Source organism: Eublepharis macularius, chromosome 9 (genome assembly GCF_028583425.1).
Source record: "Eublepharis macularius isolate TG4126 chromosome 9, MPM_Emac_v1.0, whole genome shotgun sequence".
Taxonomy (NCBI): Eukaryota; Metazoa; Chordata; class Lepidosauria; order Squamata; family Eublepharidae; genus Eublepharis; species Eublepharis macularius.
Window position 1 is genome coordinate 69622914 of NC_072798.1, and position 20682 is coordinate 69643595.

At 41.3% G+C, this 20682-nt stretch overlaps 1 protein-coding gene across 5 annotated transcripts in view; it reads left to right on the forward strand.

Annotated features, from left to right (window-relative positions):
* The first annotated feature begins 2326 nt into the window (after positions 1–2326).
* Positions 2327–20682, forward strand: part of SCAF11 (SR-related CTD associated factor 11) — a 29664-nt gene continuing 11308 nt past the window's right edge. For 2 of the 5 annotated variants that reach the window (XM_054989386.1, XM_054989388.1), the window contains exons 1-11: positions 2327–2438; positions 5899–5974; positions 7260–7423; positions 9359–9436; positions 11467–11558; positions 12141–12208; positions 14538–14795; positions 16229–16278; positions 18579–18685; positions 19745–19831; positions 20500–20600. In XM_054989386.1, coding sequence (XP_054845361.1) covers positions 5914–5974; positions 7260–7423; positions 9359–9436; positions 11467–11558; positions 12141–12208; positions 14538–14795; positions 16229–16278; positions 18579–18685; positions 19745–19831; positions 20500–20600 — 1066 coding nt within the window. In that variant the 5' untranslated portion in view covers positions 2327–2438; positions 5899–5913. The remainder of the gene's footprint in view (positions 2439–5898; positions 5975–7259; positions 7424–9358; positions 9437–11466; positions 11559–12140; positions 12209–14537; positions 14796–16228; positions 16279–18578; positions 18686–19744; positions 19832–20499; positions 20601–20682) is intronic. The other 3 variants (XM_054989387.1, XM_054989390.1, XM_054989389.1) reach the window with 2 other exon arrangements.

The following is a 20682-nucleotide window of genomic DNA, read 5'->3' on the forward strand; positions in this document are numbered from 1 at the left end:
GCAAAACAGGCCCCCCGGTAAGTCGGGGGAGGGGGCCTCGCCGTCTTTGAGGCAAGACATCAGTTTTAGTCCAGGATATGTTTTGCCTTGTAATTGGGCTGCCCTGCCATGTGCTCAGTATGTGTGTTCTGGGACCCATCCATGTACCCTCAGATTACGTCTGAGCCCTCCCTTCTCTTCCGTGAAGCGCTAGTCGTTTTGCTGCTCCTCCTCCTCCAAGGCTGGTAATTATAACCCTCCCTGGAACTGCTTTCCCATTTCTTCACTGTTTTCTTAATTAGCTCGGTGTGTATGCTGTGTGTGATTTTCTGGATGCTTGCCTTTTATTTCTCTGGTAATTAATAATAAAAGAACCCTTGCCTGTAGAACATCTGCCTTTTATTTGAGAGTTCTCTAAGGGAAAAATCCTTTTATACATTGGTGGAGATTCCCAAGTTATTCCTTGCTACATCTCCTTTAATGCTGATTCCCCCAACTCACAAGGAGATCCCCCCAGTCACACCATTGAACAGAGATACTGCAATGAAATGTGGTGGACTCATTCCAGACACAATTCCAAGTGCGGTGCCTAAATAACAGCATGAGCCCTACATCCGTGTTCAAGGGAGAGAGAAAAATGCACCAGGGCCTCACAATGCTGGTAGCCCTCAGTGTACTGCGTTCATAAGATGACAGTACAAACTTTCATCCTTCACCTTCAGGGCAATAGAGCAGAGCAGGGATCCTATTTGCTTATCTAATGAATTTGCATTCGTGGTTATCAATGAATTTGCATCATTAAATACTACATTCTAAACCATTTGTTATATTAATATTCCATGGATTTCAATAGGCTCTATCATCTACTGACATCAATCGGGGAGAAGGTCCCAAATCCCAAAACAAAAGGGTTAGCTCTGTTCCCCTGGGAAACACATTATTAAACAATAATTTATGTACTTCATTTGGTGATCCAAAACAAATTAGGTCGTTCTCCTGTATGTATGAGAAAAACATATGTACTCAACTTTGACATTAAGTAGCAGCTTCCAGAAAGCAGCACAAGAACTTTTTCTGTATCTAACAACATCTGCCACTCTGATGTGTGTTCTTCTCTATGAAAGGTTTTGTCACGACTAAGATTGCCAGGTGTCCGGTTTTCACCTGGATGGTCTGGTATTTTGGGGTACTGGCCTGGGAAAATGTACCTCAAATACTGGACACCTGGTCCCTCCCCTGCCCCCCTGCCTAGTCTCCTGCGTCTGTGTGGTGCAGCCATTAGGCTAGGGAAGTGACCAGCCAGACCTGGGTCAGAGGACGACAGCCGTTCCCAGAGTAATAGCATCACACTGGACAGGAGTGCAAGCCCGCTAAGAGTACAACTATTGAAAAAAAAAGTCAGTGTTGCCCCTCCCCTCCCCGGTATAATGGCAGGCCCCAACTTGCCACCCTAGTCATGACCAACCAGGGCAGCTTTAAGGTGCCACCAAATCCCCCAATGTGCCCATGTTTGGTGCCTCAGAGCAGAACTACAAGTGACAAAAGGCACAGATTGGACACTTGTCAGCTTCCCTCAAGATTTGATGGGAAATGTAGGCAGCTTGCCGGAATGTTGGACAAGTGACAGTTGAAAAGTCCATTGGACAGCAGTCAGAGAGCCAAGCTGCAAGACTAGGATGCCTACATTTCCCGTCAAAACTTGAGGGAAGCTGACAGGTGCCCAACCTGTGCCTTTTGTCACTCATATTTCTGCTCTCAGACTGAAGCACTTTGCGTATGAAGAGGGATGTCCTCGTGGTTGCTTAAGGGAAGTGCAGAGTGGGGATCGGCCTGACTGTGGGAGATGGCCGTTCACAGGCGCGCCTCCTGCCTCTGGGCCTGGCCTGGATCAGCGTCCCCAAAGAAGCGCCTTGCCGCGCATTCAGAGCAGGCATAACACCACAACAGGGCCCAAAGCCCGTTTCCGGAGCTCCGACTTGCGTGACGCCACCGTTCACGCCGGGGGGGGGTCATTGCGCATGCGTGTGGCTCTCCACGTCCGCTCGTTCGCCGTCCTCTGCCTTTCCGCCTCTTCGGTTGGGAACCAGGAGGGCCTTCCCAGAATGCCTTTGGGGGGCGGCGGGGCCGCTCTGTTGCGCCTCTCTGGCAGGTAGCGGCGCGCTCCGACCTGCCCCTCACGCTTCTCCTCGGCAGCAAAAGGCGACTGGGCAGCGCCGCCGTGCGGCCTTTCTGTCCCGGAGGAGGGAAGGCGCTCTCTGCTCTACCGTTCCCGCGAAGGGACATGTGACCGGGGAGCGGGCGCGGAGGAGAACGCGCGAGGGGAAGCGGCCTACTTCCTCCTCCGTGCGAGGCTTCCAGGAGGGCATATCCTGCGCGCCGCGGAGGCGCCGAAGGCCTCCATGTTGAGGCAGCAATAACGGAACCTCTGCCCAAGCCGCCCGCTCGGAAGGGGCTGCCAGGTAAGAGAAGCGCGGCCAGCGCGCGAAGGCAGGAGCTAGGCGCCGGCTGCGGCTGAGGCGGGGAGACAAAGGGAAGGCGCGGGCGGCGCTTTTGTCGGAGCCCCGGGGGAAGCGAGTGGCCGCTCTGCGAGGCCTTGTGGGGCAAAGGGGCCGTTGCGCGCCTTCGCCGCCGCCTCGCCGCCTTCCTCGTCGCGGAGGCAGAGTGGAGGCGGCGGCGGCGATGTCAGGCCCCGCTGCCGCCTCTCCTTGGCCGGGGAAAGGCGAGTCCTTTGAAAGTCGCGAAGTGCCTGTAAACACGCTGAGGGCGGCAGCGGGGCCCGCCAGGGAAAGTTTCACTCTCGAGATCCGCGAAAAAAGTAACGAGCCGAGCCGATTCCGAGGAGGGGCAGGAGCTCGCTCCGCTCCCCGGGCCCTTTGATACGCAGCGGTCGTGAGCTGGCCGGCGGCGAGGGCGAAAGGCTGGCTCCGTGCTGGGCTTTCCTTTGTCTTCAGGCCTTCCCAGGCAGCCCTCTGCCCGCAAGAGGCCCTGGTTTGCCACGGCATTCTCGGCCTCAGACCTGGGCAGGAGGGGAGGGCAGCGGGCCCTTGAAGCCGTCAGCGCAGTTTCGTTGTTGCGTTCCTTTTCGCGAAGAAAGGCTTCAGGAGAAAGCGAGTGGCTCTCCACCGTAGGGCAAGCTCTGCCCCCAATGCTTGTAGGGACGTATAGGGAAAGCTGAAAGCATCACGTTTTGTGGTGGTTCTTCTTAAATGGATGGACAGGGAAAACACAAAGGGACTGCAAAGGCTGTTGTCCAATCTGCGTTATAATGGAAAAGGCGCAGTGGTGGAAACTTTCACTTTCTGTTGCCTGAATTACGAAAATTAGCCTGCTGGCTCTCAGCAATTCATCAAAATACAGGAAATGTCAGAACTTAGAAGCAGATTCCCTGACCTCGTTTACAGCTTGCTTAACTAAATATTGTTCTCCAATATTTAAAGATTTCTTGTTCTTTGTGTGATAAATGTGCTAGGCATGTCATTACAGTTGAGATTGTCCTTTGTTCATTTATTGGTACAATCAGAATGAATTCTTCCCCCTAGGTTATTGTTTTCTGCAAGCAAGGTGTTGTGATTTGTTTGAACTTTGCACAAGCATCTTAAACCCTCTTCACTTTCAACTGTAAACTATTGTGAATCACTTTTTGGTGTCAGGATGTCTTGATGCTGCGTGCCTGTTTGCTTATTAGTTTTTTTAAAAAAAAGATGTTTCCTGAATTCTATAATACTATATTTTGTGTGGCTGTTATTACTTTATGGGTGACTGTGTATGGAAGCCATATAGCACCTATGATTGACTGAGGGTGGTCTAGCATTAAAATATGTGTAGTTGAGAAAATCTTTAATGTTCCCACATTAGCTTCTCTTGCTGCATTAAAATCATGTTACAGGCATTTAACAGCCCAGATTGTATAGTGGAGTGTTGGACTAGGATCTGGGAGACCCAGGCTTGAGTCCCCTCTCTGCCATAGAAACGTGCTTGGTGATCTTGGGCCAGTCACACAGTCTCAGCCTAACCTACCTCTCAGGGCTGCTGTGAGGATGAAATGGGGTAGAGGCAAATGATGTATAAACTACTTTGAGTCTCCATTGGGGAGAAAGGTGGGGTCTAAATAATGTAAATCAATAAGTAAATTTAACAGCTGCACAGTTCAGTTAATAAAAAGGTTTTGTGTATGGATAAAAAACAGTACAAAAAGCAGTTGACTGCAAAATCATTGTGTAGGGAAGTAGGCCCCAGATGATGTATAACTGAGAGTTGTAGGGCTTTTTTTAAAGCAATGATTTTCTGTGTGGGTGAAAGTTAGGAGGGGCAGAAATGGAGATCACAATTTTTCAAGGTGCTGGAAAGGTTATTTTAAGACAATGTACTGTATAGCTGTTTTCTGTGTCTTGGTGAAGAATGCCATATCCTTGCATTTGTGAGATAATGCCAGGAGGGAGGATGAGTAGCTGTGCAGGGGTGCACTAGCCTGTTCTTTTTGAAGTGTTCTTCGCCCAGGCTGTTTTGCTCTAGCTGGCCTTGGTTTCTGTTTTGAGCCTTAGCTGAGAAGAGTGAAAAAAATGTATTAATTGACCTTTGCAGTGGAAAATTAATCGGCAGGGGAAGAGTTAAGTGCCCTCCTTCTTTACCATTCACTGATTATTCCATATTAGCACTATGAGAGAAACACAAAATTCAGAACACTGTGTGTTACCTTATAATATGTGGTTTTTCAGTCTTCCTTTTAGATTATATTTTGGATTCTATCGTGCGGTTAAGTTTGAGGGTTTTTTGTGCACTGGAGTTTGCATTTCTTTCTTTGCCTGTAAACTCTACATTTATTGGAGTAAACTAATTTGTACATTAACATATTTCTCTTGCAGAAGTGAGGTTTAGCACGGTGGTATTTTTAGGATGCATAGAGACTATGGACAGCCATTAAAATATATGTATGTAAACCTGTGTTGCAAAGTGGCCTCTTGCTTTTTACCTATTGGCTAGAATCTGGAGGGCCTCTCTATGAGTACTCAACAAGCTGTGGACGCACAGAATTTTTAAGAATGCGCATGCACACCCCATGAAAACTAAGTGAGAACTCTGCAAGCAGCATCTGGAGGAAGGTGCTTCTCAGTAGATTCCCTTCATGCTGTTAATGCCATTATTATGTTTTGTGCAGACCTATAAATTCTTACTTTGTACAGGAATCTCTGTACTTGGAAAGCACAGGCAGAGTGTGTTGGGAAGCAGAGTGTGTTGCGAAGGGTTGCCCCCAAGTTCTTTTTAAAAAGTTCTAGAATCACTGTTTAGGGAGTCACTAGTATAGTGAAATTGACAGGACACATTTTTGCTTAAGATGAATTGTCCTGTGCCAATGCAGAGATTTTTGGGTTAAACATTTTTTCTGTGTCGATTCAACAGCATAACTCTTCCCTGCAGTAGTCCTTCCACTTTCCTCAGTCATTTGAGTTGATTTGATGTATTGTGTGATTGCCTTTTTATTAGAACTTGTAGGACTACTTCACAAAATCTAAACTTAATAAGGGCAGCTTTTAAACTGATCAGATAGAAGCCCATGATGAGTATGATGCACTCATGCATACATTTATGTAAATCTGGGTTTGTTTTATCTATATCTTGTAAAATTGTATTCCTTTAGCAGAATGCAAGATTTTTAAAGAGTTTTTAAGTTGCAGATAACTTTGAGAAATAGGTATATAATTGCACACAAAGCATGTAAAGCAAAATGCAGCTTAGGTTTGCTTCTTATCTTGCATCTTAAATACATGAAAATATTCATGTGGAAATGTCTTGTAGTTTTATTTCCACTTTTAGTACCACTATAATCCAGTCTTGGGTATATATTGCTGAGGTTAATATGTGATGTTAAGCTGTCTAACTTACTAGGAAAAATATAATTACTGGTGCCAATATTTTTTTCAGATTTGTTAAGCAGAAATGAAGAATAAAAAGCAATATATACAAAATACTGAGGATGAAAATCATGAAGACACAGAAGGTAGTTTATATATGGATGGATATTCTCATAGACTTGTCAAAATACAGTGATATGTAATATTTTAGTTCTCCCCTGTACCCTGATTTCTAGATCCAACCCTGTGGTGCTGTCTGTGCTCACTTTGGAGAAATATGAAGTGTGCTTCCAGTGTTCTGTAGCTAGCAGGAGGTAAAAAGGTAAAGATGGTCCCTGTGCAAGCACTGAGTCATTACTGACCCATGGGACGACGCATCACAATGTTTTCTTGGCAAGACTTTTTACAGGGTGGTTTGCCATTGCCTTCCCCAGTCATCTACACTTTCCCCCCAGGAAACTGAGTACTCATTTTACCGACCTCGGAAGGATGGAAGGCTGAGTCAACCTTGAGCCGGCTACCTGAACCCAAGATCGAACTCAGGTTGTGAGCAGAGCTTGGGCTTCAGTACTGCAGCTTACCACTTTGCACCACGGGGCTCCTAGCTAGCTGGAGAGGGTGCACAAAAATCGTAGAATCACGCGGGGTGTTTTTTTTTCTTTTAAAAGTCAGCTACAAAGGTTCTTTATGACACTGTTGACTTCCTAGATTTTACTATAAGATTCTTTGGAAGGAATGTTTTACTTTATTAATTAATATGTAGTAAAAACTTTGTGGAAGATATTTTTGGTAGCCAACACCAGTAGTAGGGTCAGAATAAATTTAATATTCACATCTCACAGATCGATGCTGAAAGCATTCAGTAATGGCTGTTATATACTTGCATGTCTGAACTTCCCAGAGACACCTAATTTCCTGTTGGTCAGGACTTTTTGTTGATTAGATAATTGGAGAATGGTAATTTCTGTGTTCTACAGCCTGGGTAAAAGTGATGTACTTTTCTATCAAGCAAAGTTTTCCTGTATTCCTGTTTATGTTTTTCTGGATGTACTTAATGGCTTGGTTTCATCAGAGTGTTTCGATGAAGAGAAGGATTTATACCCATGAAGCATGACTTTCTCTTCTCATTCCCCTTGGCTACAGTCTAAAAGCAGCATTTTCAGGACATTTGGGGCTGCAGTGGGAAGTGGGAGGCAAAATTATACTCCACAGGTGCAAATCCTTCAGGCCAGTAGGTGTAATGAGATTGCAAACAAGGCTAAAGATGGTAAATTTCCTGTCTTTAGGTTTCTGATTTAACTGTTCAACCAATGAAGTATTCAGGATTAACTTTTTTAAACTTATGAATTTGATCAAAATAGAACAAAACTTAATGCTATATTAAATGGCATTTACTGTTCTTAGACCACTGATGTCTTCTGCATTTTGTAGCAGGTGAAGACAATGAAGAAAACCGATCCTATTCCTCTAGCATTTTTTCTGATGAAGCTGACAGGTGTCCCATCTGTCTAAACTGCCTGGCAGAGCAAGAAGTTGGTTTCCCCGAAAACTGCCGTCACATATTCTGCATAACGTGTATTCTCAAATGGGCTGAGGTAAGTCTAGGTAGTCACTAGTCAATTTATAAAGCAATTTCTGTAATTTAAAAAAATGGTAAATGGATTGATACAGTGGTTTGGGTTTTTACTCCATTTAGGGGAATAGCCAAAGAGCTACAGAGCTATGACAGTGGGGCTTTGGGCTTTTGCTTCTTAAATGAGATGTCTTCTTGTTATGTGGCAGACTGAGTTTGAAAATATGAGGGGACTTGGAGAAGAAGTGCATGATAAGATGCAGGAGAACATTGCTCAAAGGGGAAAAATAAATAAAACCCCGCTGGGCATGCCTCAGTACATCTAAACTAGCTCTTTGAATTCTGGCCCAAATGTAAATATCAAATTTTAGCAAAGCCAGCACATAATCATTATGTTTGACAATGATAGAAAATAGCTTTTATACATTTAAAAAACTGTCTTGTTATTCATTCTTATTCTTCTGCTATTTTATTTAAATTGCTAATGGTGGAACTGTTGACTTTCTGCATGCTGTAGATATTACAGTATCTGTTTCTACAGGGGTTCTTTGTACTGGCTGTCTGCTTGTGATTTTGTAACGTTGTGCTTTGATATTACATTCTTTGCTGGTAGGGGTAGTTTTTGCTTTCTGCTATTGAACATCATTGTGGTAAAAGCAACAGAGAATTGTTTTTCTGTGGACAAGTTTGTAAGGGCATAGAATCCAAGCTTCATGATAAATATTTTCTTCATAGATGCTTATCTAGCCTTTTCAACCACAAACCAATTTTTCTAGCCAGATTTTTAATGCATACTGTATTTACAGATAAATAGTTATTCTGATGATCTAGAGCTTAAGCTCAGTCCTTGTACTGTTTCTGTCAGCTGTTAAAAATCATTTTCTGTGTTCATGATAGACTTAATCTAAATTTCTGTAGTCACAATATTATCTTTGAATTCTCAGAGCTTCCTGTGATACCTGCACATGTTAATGAGACCTTGTAGATGGAGAAACAGTGTCGCTAGCAACCAGGTGGAATAGCCAGGGCTTTTTTTCAGTGGGAACGCGGTGGAACAGAGTTCCGGCACCTGTTGAAAATGGTCACATGGCCGGTGGCCCCACCCCCTGATCTCTAGACAGAGGGGAGTTTAGATTGCGGCAATCTAAACTCCCCTCTGTCTGGAGATCAGGGGGCAGGGCCACCGGCCATGTGACCATTTTCAAGAGGGCGGTTTAAACTTTAAAAAACTCCCCCCTTGTTCCAGCTGTCCCAAAGTGACGTCATTGTGTGGTCCTGAGTTCCACACTGAGTTCCACCACCTCTTTTCCCAGAAAAAAGCCTTGGGAATAGCCATATAAATCTGTGAACCGCAGAACACTATGGCAGACCTCCACGCTCTTTCTGAAAAGTATCTGCTCACTTGGGCTGATACTTGTCTGGAAGGTACTCCCTGCTTATTGTGCATAACGTCTGGCTGGAACTATTCTGCAGCTTTGAAAGATGGAGGGATGCCATGTCAGCGGGACAGCTGTGTACGAGGCGCTGGACTCAACAATATAATAACCTGTTTTTAAGAACAAGTGACATAGTAAATGCAAGAGTCTCCACATTTATTGGATCTAGCTGATTATTGATTTAATTTGATAATGTGCAAATTTATTTAACATTCATCAAAACTAACCTATCTGTCTTTATTGAATGTACAATAATTTAAAACTGGGTAAATAAAGCCACCATTCGTTGCTAGTAGGCAACATTGTTTAATAATCTTTTGAAAATTCCTTTTAATACACCAGCTTTTTAAAAACTGCTTGTAGCTCCATGAATTAGAATTTACACTTACCGGTTAACTAATGTTTTAATGATCTACTGATTTAACATCTGGAAGTCTGCTTCATAGAAGGGCAACACACTTGATCATTTTTAGAAAATTTATTTTTAATATTCTAAAGAGTAAGAACTTTATATATTTCAGACCAGAGCTTCATGTCCAGTTGACCGCAAACAGTTTCAAGCAGTATATAAACTAAATGTACTGGAAGACTGTATTAAGGTAATTTCCATGTTCAAGCTTTATTTAATTCAGAGTTTTGCTTACTAAATATAGGTGTTGCTATGCATAACTAGCATTTACTTGCTGAAAGATTTGGATAAATGTACACTTACTGTGTGTGGCTTAATGGTGAGCATGACTCCCTCTTGTCTTCTCTGGAATTTTTGGCATATCCTAAGAGATAAACAGCTTATTGCCTTCCCTGAATCCAGTAATGTTCATGCAGATGTTTTTCTTTCAATCAGATGCTTGGTTAATATGGGTTTTATATGTTTTCACAAACATAACATTTCTTTCTTTGGAGTACATTAAACCTTATTTTAAAATGCATGTATCTTAAAACTTGCACAGGGTTTTGGTGGCTGGGAGTGCATGTGGATGTCTTGCTGTTTGCCTGTTACTGTTCTTCGTGCATCATATGCTTATGACTTCCTTGATTTAATTAGTTAGTTCACTTGTCTTAATTTTATAGCATTATATTCCTTAATTGCAACAGGAATCCCCTTTGAGGAAAAAGTACACAGTCAAGTTTAAAATGTGTGTGTTCCTTTTTGTAAAATGCAGTACAGAGCACCATATTTGACTGTGCTTATGTTAGATAATATAACTGATCATGGTGCAAGATATCCGATTTTTAGTGCAAAGTTGTACATGATAAAAGTAGGGTTGTGCCCTTTAGTATCTGTCGAGAACTTTTTAGGCAAGAAATAAGAGTGCATATTTTTTCATATTTGTAAAAGTTAACTAACCCAAGTTATCTAAAGTTATCAAAATTTAATTCATCTCTAGATGCTTACATGAAATCAAATATTAGTACTGTCAAAAATTGTATCCTTCAGTATTTAAATGATGGTTTCTTGCCAGGTGACAACTTCCAGTGAATCAGTTTAGCACATATTTTTTTCAGAACCAAAAGTGATCAGTCCTCCATTGTATTACTGAAAGCAGGGGAAGGGTTCAATGTTTTTTGTTCCTGCTTTGCTGCATGTAGAATGATAAGAGGTTGATGCTGCTTCTGCCAGAATCCCATGTGAAAGACAGGTCACTTATTTTGTTTCATGCAAGGCTTTAGAGTAGTAAAGTTAGTCTTGTTGTTTCTTTAAAAACGTTCACAAAATGAGATCAGATCCTTCCTCCTGTCCCCCAACCATGTGAGCCAGAGGACTTGAGAGTGGGAAGAAATTGATGTCAACAAAAACACTGACTAGTAAGCCAAGCCAAAAATTTGTGTAACCTGTTAATTCAGTAATGAAATCTTAAATAGTATAAATAAAAGGCGAGACCAGAAATGGTGATGAAATACAAGAATTAAGCAAATAGTTATATAAATTCTACACTGATACTATAACACAGTTTCCAAGACCATGCCATAACCATAATGAAACGCTTAGGGCCTGCTGCAGTTGTTCCTTTTTGGTCTGCTGTTAGATGCCAGCAGCAGCCAACCAGCTCAGCACATTCTGATTGCAGGAGAGGAGGGGGTGGGGTCAGGCACAGCAGTGCACAAGGTGAGAAGGATGCAAGGGGTCATTGCACTGAGGACTTGCTTCTCTCTTTTTACAAAGTTCATCTTTACATTAAGAAGCACTTTTTTGTAATAAGGTAGGAACACATTAAGAGAAATTCCGACAATAAATATTGTTAGCATTTTGATTGTCTGTATAGTGCTTTTATAATTTAAGTGGTATGAATTGCAGCAGAAATTTTAGGTTGAAGAGCTTATCATGAGTCATCAAGACAAGGGGCTATTTATTGTTTTGCTGGAAGATATTCTGTTGAACAAACTTTTTGGACGTGTACCTGATTTTCCTTTTCTAGAATGAAAACATATTGTCACTTTGACACAAAGTTTCTTTGGGATCAAATGTAGTCATGCTAAGCAAGTACATTAATATTTGTAAAGCGTATATTATGAAAGTGAATGATCTTGTAACTTCAGTAATGTAAATTAATTTCTAAACCATAAATATTGAAACAAATCACTTAGATTTTATCTGCTGAACTAATTATAATATTAACATTCCTTGCAGGTTCGGATAAAGCAACAAGTAAGCAAAAAAGATGACCTGCTTAGCTGTAATGAGGGCAAGTATTGCCCTATGAATATGAAAAGCTTCGCAAGGTTAGCAGAACATGATGTAAAATGTGTTTGTTTACAAAGATTTGAAATGCATTTTAAAACTTCTAGCCTGCTTTTGTACATAATCTTGAAGTTCAAAATCTGCTCTGCCAGTTCGTCATCCCAAACTATTCCTTTGATACCTTGTATAGCTTATTATGTAAACACTGAATAGATACCTTTTAGATATAACTTTATATGTAAGGATCTGTGCTCAGTAAGCAACCTTTAGATGACTGTTATAAATGCCAGAAAAATAGATGTTCTCAGGAGGCTGTACAAAAATGGAGGTGAGAAGCAAAAGGCTATTGTATATTCTTCCAAAGCTGCAGAGGAGTTAGCTGTGTTAGTCTGTAGTAGCAAAATCAAAAAGAGTCTAGTAGCACCTTTAAGACTAACCAACTTTATTGTAGCATAAGCTTTCGAGAATCACAGTTCTCTTCGTCAGATGCTAAATGCTTGAGATTCTAGTTTTTAAAGCTCTTTAGGGTATTTCTGGACTTCTTTTTTCCTAACTGGGCTCTGACCCATCATTAGCATATTTAAAATTACTTTGTTGCAGTTTATATTTATTTCTGGTTGCAGAAAGAAAGAAAATCGAGACAGAAAACCTTTGATGCCAATCTTCTGGAAAGGCTGGAACCAAAACCTCAGTAAGTTTGTGTCCTTTTTTTCTGTCTTAGTCTTTATATGATACTTTTAAAGTCACTGTTAGTAGTGCTCTGAATGTAAAGATACCTTTGAGATTTGCTATATTTCTGTCAAATCTGAACTAATTCCAGCAGCAAAAGAGACTGCATAAATTTGATTTGGGGTTGGTTGCAGAAAGCCAGTGAAAAGTGGGTTGGATTCAGAGATCCATAGCAAGTGTGATGCTCATACATCTCTCTCTCCTATGTGCAGATATAGGCTTCCTTCAGTATTTCTGTGTTGGAGATACTGGTGTATGCAGTGCCCTTAGGTGGCCTCAGGATTTAAAGTGAACAAGGAACATTGATACGGGGAAAGGTTTGCCATGTGTACATCAGAGGTTCACATCATACCCATATTGATTAGATCAGGATTTGCATGTTATAATAAAAAAGAAAAAGAGGGAGAAAACCCTTCCAAAAGACAAAACAAAATAGTAACACATTGTAGCACAATATAGTAACACAGAGTGTAACACATAAATGGTAAGATAATGCAATAAACCACCTTGAATAAATATTTTCAAATAATATATTCAATAGAGATAATTTTATTTATTTATTTGTTTATATCGTATTTGTATTCCACCCTCCCCGCGAGCAGGCTCAGGGTGGATAACAACATTAAGAACATTTAAAACATTCCATATTAAAACATTTTAAAGCATCATACAAAAATAAAAATAGCAGCACTCTTTTTCCCAGATGGCGGCAATACAATCAGTAACAAATAATACAACAGTACAATTGAATATAGCAGCAGCTTAAGAACAATGTCTCTTATCACTGCTTTCTCAGTACATAAATATTATAAGGCACATAACGGTCATAGGAAGATGAAAAAATAATTGAAGGGTGATTCAGATACAGTTCCTCCCAAATGTTCAGAGAGAAAAATTCATGATGGCATGCTAGAAACTGAGCTTCAAATAGTCCTCTTCATATACACATTCTGATTCCTTTTAAAACACCATCTAAAGTAAATCAAATGCTAAAGTAAACATCCATTAATGAGAATTCGGACACCAATGAATATCAGTAGATTATATCTTAAAAACCACATAAATACTTAGCAGATCTCAAAAAACTGATGTGTGCAGTCAGTAACAAATAAAATATTAACCAGCAAACCAGCATTAAAAACTCACGTGTCAATAAAGTTCAGAGTAGTGAATCAAGCTTTTTATCTCATACCAAAAAACAATTCTAATTCGCTGATGTTAGCCAAACACTAACTCATGCCCTTTTATCAGGAATGTTGTTAACATCTTAAAGAGGCAAAAATATTTCAGATGAGGGGAGATAAATTCATCCAGTCATTCCGACCATTAAGCTGTATTGAAGCCAAAGCGAGTATCCAAAATTTCCCTCTGAAGCAAAATTCTATTGATACCACAATGAGTATATTTATATGTGCACAACTTCTAGTATCAAAAAGGAGAAAACTTATTGTAACTATGATTTAATTCCAAAAAGTGAGGTACAGCATGTGCTCTCAAGATCTTTTTTCTAATCTTACTATATAATTGAGTAAGCGTGTTTCAGACAACTCACTTTATACCCTGGTGCACCACCAGAGGGCTCTGCCACAGAGGAAAGCCCAGGTAACTCACCATATCACTCCAGAAAACATGCCGCAGTGGGAAGCCCAGGCAGGGAACAGGAGCGGAGAAGGTGGCAGTGCCCTCCCCATTCCTTAACCCAGCTGGTATTAGGAGTGGAGCAGGTGGCAATGCCCATCCCCCTTCACCCAGCTGGGATCAGGAGTGAGTAGGTGGCTATGCCCACTCTGCCTTAACCCAGCTGGTACTAGGAGCAGGTGGCAATGCCCACCCCCTGCCTTAACCCAGCTGGTGGTATGAGTGGAGTAGGTGGCAATGCCCGCCCCCATCTTAACCCAACTGATATTAGGAGCGAAGGAGGTGGCAATGCCCATCCCCACTTTAACCCAGGTGGTATTAGGAGTAGGTGGCAATGCCCGCCCCCCCTTCAGCCAGCTGGAATCAGGAGAAGGTGGCAATGCCCACCCCCACCTTATAACTGGCAGTAGGAGTGGAGCAGGTGGTAATGCCCACCCCCCCACCTTAACCCAGCAGGTATTAGGAGCGGAGCAGGTGGCAATGCTCACCCCCCCTTCTCCCAAGTGGGATCAGGAGCAGAGCAGATGGTAATGCCCGCCCCCTTCACCCACCTGGGATCAGGAGTGGAGCCGGTGCCAATGCCCGCCCAGCACCTTCACCTAGGTTGGATCAAGCACAGAGCAGGAGACAATTCCCTTCTTTCCTTCACCCAGCCGGAACAAGAATTGGAGCTGGTTGCAATGCCTGCCTCCTTCAACCTACTGGAATAAGGCACAGAGCAGGCGGCAATGCCCATCCCATCTTCACCCTGTTGGAATCAGGCACCAAGCAGGCAGCAATCTCCACCCCCCTTCAACCTGCCGGAATCAGGAGCAGAGAAGGTGGCAATGCCTGCACCCCCTTCACCCAGTTGGGATCAGGAACGGAGCGTGTAGCAAAGCCCACCTCCCGCCTTCACCTGTCGGGATCAGGTAAGGAGCAGGAGGTAGTGCTTACTCCTCCCTTCACCCAGCAGGGAACAGATGGCAATGCCCACCCCCCTTCACCCAGCTTGGATCAGGTTTGGGGAAGGCAGCAGTGCCTTCCCCCCTTCACCCAGCCGTAATCAGGCGCAGAGCAGATAGCAGTGCCCACCCCCCTTCACCCAGCTTGGATCAGGTTTGGGGAAGGCAGCAGTGCCTGCCCCCCTTCACCCAGCCGTAATCAGGCGCAGAGCAGAAGGCAATGCACATTTTCCCTTCTCCCGGCTGAGATCAGGAATGGAGCAGGTGGCAGTGCCTGCTCCCCTTTACTTAGCCTGTGCTGGGTATCAGACGTGCAGCAGGTAGCAAAGCCCACTATCCCTTCATGTTGCTGAGATCAGGTCTGGATGAGGTGACAATGACCACCCCCCTCCTTCACCAGCTGGGATCAGTGATGGAGGGGGAGGGAATGCCTGCCTGCCCACTCTTCCCTTTCTAGAGCCCATTGTATTTTTTCCCCACAACGGGCTTTGTTTCTAGTCTTAGTATAATGCTCTTGAAATTTTGATTTTTTAAGGAACACATGGTCTTGTATACACATGTATTTTACATGGAATAGATATGCATGGAATTGCAGTTGGAGAAGCATGTACATTTAAATGTTTCATTAGTGGAACCAATCAATCTTAAGAATGGGCTTTAAAGAACCTCTTGGATACGTCTATATCTTTGCTTGGGTTCCCCCGCCCCCGCCACCGTTGACTACAGCACTGTACGCTGTTGCAAAGGTCCTCTAGCTTTTGGGAGCAGCTTGTGTGGTGCACTAGATTAGTTTCAGATGTGGTGTTCGGAAACCCTCCTATATGCACAGAAGGTTCCCTTGTATTACATCCAAGACGATATTTTTAAATATATGATAGGTTTACCTTTGGCTTTTCTGTCAGTATGGAAAGTAGTCACTCATAATTATAAAGGTCATAATTACATAAAACATTTTTATAACAGTTGTGTATTGACAAATTCCAGAAGAATGTTTGTGTTGGTCTTTTAAGCAAAAATGCAGTCCTGTGGTTCCATGATAGCTAATAGTATGATTGCAGCATAAATTTTTGTTAATAAGAGTCTGCATCAGATGCATCAACTTGTAATGCATTGTTGTGACATTCCCTCTGGGTGCACTGAACTAACTGCATAGATTGCTGTATTATATGCTATGTTGTGTATTCCTGTAGATTATGGAGCAAACAGATACCTTCTGTCTCTTTCTGGTTGATTTAAGTGTGCTAGTAATTTTCAAATCTGATCTGATGAATTGCCTTTTCAACCAGAAATTGCATGCTTTTGTTTTTAGCACTTACAGATTTTTCTAAAAGGATTTTAATGGGTAATTAATTGCCTTAGAAATGATTAAAATTAGATTTTGCGTATTTTTATAACTACAGGCTCTTCATATAATGAAGACAAAAATGCTGTGTTGGTGAAGAAAAACAAGGTTTGTTTAGATATCTGTAAACTTTAAAGATTTCTAGGAATTTTTTTACTCTTTGCTATTACATACTATTTAAAATGTATATAAGGTTTCTGTGATTTTTTCTTTCATATTCTTACAGTACATTTTTGTTCCTTGCCTAATGTTAAGCCATCACAAACTTATTCTGCAGTTTTTGAAAGTTAGCTACCAAACATCCATTACTATTTTGTAGAATCAAGTGTGTTCCTAGGAAAACACATTCTTAAGAATATATGGAAGAATCTTGTATTTTTTAATGCAGTATGGATATGACCAACAGAGATTTATTTTTAAAACAAAAGAGAACCTTTTGGTAGGGGCCTCTAAGGAGTTGTTTGTGCATGTACCTGTGCAGTTCAAAAGTTCTCCCCATAGCAGTATGATAACATAACACTGCCAGATGTCTAGCTTTCTAAGCACCTGACCTTCAGCTGTAGCTGTCTAGTACTCTAGTGCAATTGCCCTAAGTACTGGAAGCTCTTCATCTTGTTTGCTTAGTAGGGCTGTGGGAAAATTTTATCTGTCCCTCCTCATGCTGTCCCACAGCACTCATTCTCCAGCTCAGCTTTTAGAAATTTGAGCAGGCCATTTTCCATTTCCCCATTCTGTGTTCCCTTTTTTAACTTAACATGGTATTCAGCTGTCCTCAGTGTTCCATGGTTCCTAAGGGCATCGAGTTGTTTCAGACCATAGAGGGTATATGTGAACAAAATTTATAAAATCGTTTTCTGCAATGCTCGGGGTCTTGTTTCCCCCTCCTCTAAGATATAGAACCCTCTGTGGGGGGATCCAGTTTCCATGCGTTACTGATAGTCTGTGAACTTTGAACTCTGCTATTCAGAGGACGTCTTCAACGTTTATCATTTCTCAGGTTGCCAAAGAATTGTTAGATGAAATCTGTTTAAAGTGAAGTTCTAGTAATGAAATGTTTGTGTGTGTGTCACTCTTGGTGAAAAGAAAGTTCCATGTCTGCATTTGGTGGTGTCAGAGTTATTTCTTGCATTGGCCATCAGGGTGCTTCAGTTATAGCGGTCTGCCCTCTCCGTTTTCGATGCAATCTAGTTGGGGGAAAAAGATGCCAGCTTTGCAAATATATCAGACAATGGAACTGCTTATTTCACTGTATGGGTCCAATAGTGGGTACACACATATCATTGGAAAAATTAGAGTGACTTAGGGACACTAAGGAGCCCTGACCTGGATAGCCCAGGCGAACCTGATCTCGTCAGATCTCAGAAGCTAAGTAGGGTTGATGGGAAACCTCCAACAAAGACCAGGGTTGCAGAGGCAGGCAATGGCAAACTACCTCTGTTAGTCTCTTTTCATGAAAACCCCGCTAGGAGTCACCATAAGTCAGCTATGACTTGAGGGCACTCTCCAACACAGGGACTCTAAGGAACATTTCAGCCTCATTTCAACGGTGGTAAATGTTCAGGTAACAGTCAGATCTTAAAGCCTGTAGCAGGTGTGAACTGTGTATGCTGCTTCTTCTTGTGCTGTTGTAATCATAATATAGATTCAAGGCAAGGGGTCTCGTGTCTTTCAGATTTGCCTATAAGCAAATGCCAAGAAAATTCAGTACCTGGCACTGTGTGCTAGTATTTCTAGTAGCATAGGAAATACATTACAAAAAAGTAAAATAATTAGCTTGTAAATATGGGAGGGTGTAGCTCAGCAAGGATCTTGTTCAGGATGGTGGTCTGACCTCAGCTCTTGACAGGGTCAGGGGGTCTAATTCTCTCCTGGTCTAAGATTGCAGAGTAAGATGGAACTTGCCTTGCCCCTAAAACATATTCTTGACATATGAGTGCTGTATGATGATTTTCTCAAGAATCTCGTACACATAGAAAAGCAGTAGTCCTTTATGGAAACAGAGTATCAATTCACACATCAATCTAATATTGGGTTCCTGATATGATGCTTCACTCAATCATCCACTACTGATCTTTTTGAACAATACTAGTTTAAAAGATTTCTGTTGAAAAAACTGGAAAGCTGTTGTGTAGACCTAGTAGCAAAAGCAAACCTCAGAAAGCTGAGTTACAAGCCAGGAGGTATGGTACAGTATAAATATTTGAATAAAATAATAAAACTCAATACACTCTACAAATGTAGAGGGTATGTGATTCTAGAGGGTTCTTATGCATTTCTGTGATTGAGATGTAAATAAATCATTTACTATATAATGTGCTCATATCTTTAAAAACAATTATTCTGGTTTTATGGATATTAGATGTGGAGATGAACTAATCCTGTGCTAAATCTAACACTTTGTTTTGTAGCCCAGAAGGCAGACTTGCTCAAACAGATTCTTCAGAAGTAACTTGTGCAATAGATCTTTTTCCAGCAGTAGTTTCACTGGAGAATCTTCTAATCACCGCAATGAGTGGTCAGTATGAAAATATTGTTTACACGGACAGTTGAAAAATTGTAGTACCCAGAATTCTAGTATAGTACTTTTGACTTCCTAGAAATATGATTTACTACCTCCCCAAGCCACATGGTGTTGTTGCCTTGAGCAATAGGAACTACTTCAGGTAAAAGAGCAATTGAAATTCGAAATGTGTATTCAGTTCACTCTCACGTGATCATCTCCATCTTTGCAGCTGGGCCCATCTGCAAATAACACCTTTAGAAATACTCACTAGAGCACATGAAGGTGTATACATATTTCTGTCTGAGAAGAATTTGTGACATACACAATTGCTTTTCAGTACTATCAAAGATGTTGCTGAATTTTAAAAATGCTTATTTAATCTTGACTGAAACACTTAAAATGTGCCATGATGCCACAAATCTACCTACTTTCTGATCTTTGTCCGGAGTATGTATGTATGACTAGTGGTGTGTCTGCCCATCTTAGAGTGAGCCAGGAAGTTCAGCTCCCATTCAGTTCTCATTTTATTACAGCTAAGACCCTATTTTCTTTCTCAGCACTTCTGTACTCAGTATGCAAATAATACTTTGAAGTATATAATAATAACATTTTATTTATATACCGCCCTTCAGGATGACTTAACACCCACTCAGAGCGGTTTACAAAGTATATTATTATCCCCACAACAAAATACCCTGTGAAGTGGGTGGGGCTGAGAGAGAGAGAAGCTGTGACTGACCCAAGGTCACCCAGCTGGCTTCAAGGGGAGGAGTGGGGAATCAAACCCAGTTCTCCAGATAAGAGTCCTGTGCTCTTAACCACTTCAGCAAACTGGCTCTCAAGTACAGGGCTATTTTGAGGGTTACTGAGCAAAGCAGATCTTCAGGTTCCAACCTAATGTTGAAATAAATAAAGTGTTCTAAAAATTTAAAATGTTTTTCCCCTCCCTTAGATGAGCTTTAGTGTTCTGTTACTTGTTTTGAATCTATTTATGTTATTCCTGCTCAAAATTTTTTTTTGAAACATGCTTATAAAAGAAAGAACAATTATTTTCAAAAACTTGTATTCCAGTATAGAGATCAGAAAAATCGACACAATTGTTGAACACAAGAGAAGAGAACTGGAGCTGTCATGTTCTGTGCTAGCTGGAGGAGAAAGGTAAAAGCAACGGTTATGGACTTTCTTTTTTGAAAATGCATCGCAACACTAGTTACAACATCTAAAAACAGCCAATGTATTATATTAATGTTTCCTGCAATTGTAACATTTAGCATGCAAAATTAAGCTGTACTAAAATGTGCTTTGAAATAGAATTTTCTAATATTCTAAATAAATAGAGCCTTGATTGACCCATGATTTACTGTTTGGGTTTTTTGGTCATAGGTATAGGTATTAGTAAAATGTTTAGATCACTATAATCAGAATTAAACCTTGCTACAGTTATAATTTTTTTATTCGGAGATATAATCCTTAAATTTAGCATTAATAATGGTGTTGGGAGGAAGGGAGAAGCAAAAGTTATGAGGAGAGAACATTTACAGTTTGACTGAATAAAAAGCAATTAATGTCATTTCATCAAGGAAAGTAATAATGTTATCTTTCCTTCAGACCAATTAGATTTATTCAGGCCTTTGTAACCCAATAAGCAGTTTGGCCAAGATAACAGACCTTATGTCTAAAGAGGGGTCTTTCACCACTAGCTCAAGATTTTTGTTTTTAGCTTTCAAAAATGTAATATGTGTTTATCCGGCATCACATGATAGATACCCTTTTTTTCTATAGCACCTTATGAAACTCTTGGTTTTTATATTGCTTAATTTTTATAGAATCCCGTCCGTGTGCTATGAGATGGAAACTTGTCTCCGTGTACCCACTATTGTGGTGGGAACTCTCTTTCCAGTAAACACTACGCCTTTGGAAAACTTTGGTAAATTTTTTTTGTAAGTTTTATTCATAGTCTATATAAAGCAATGTTTAACTATAAAGAATAACTTTCTGTCCTCTTAAAA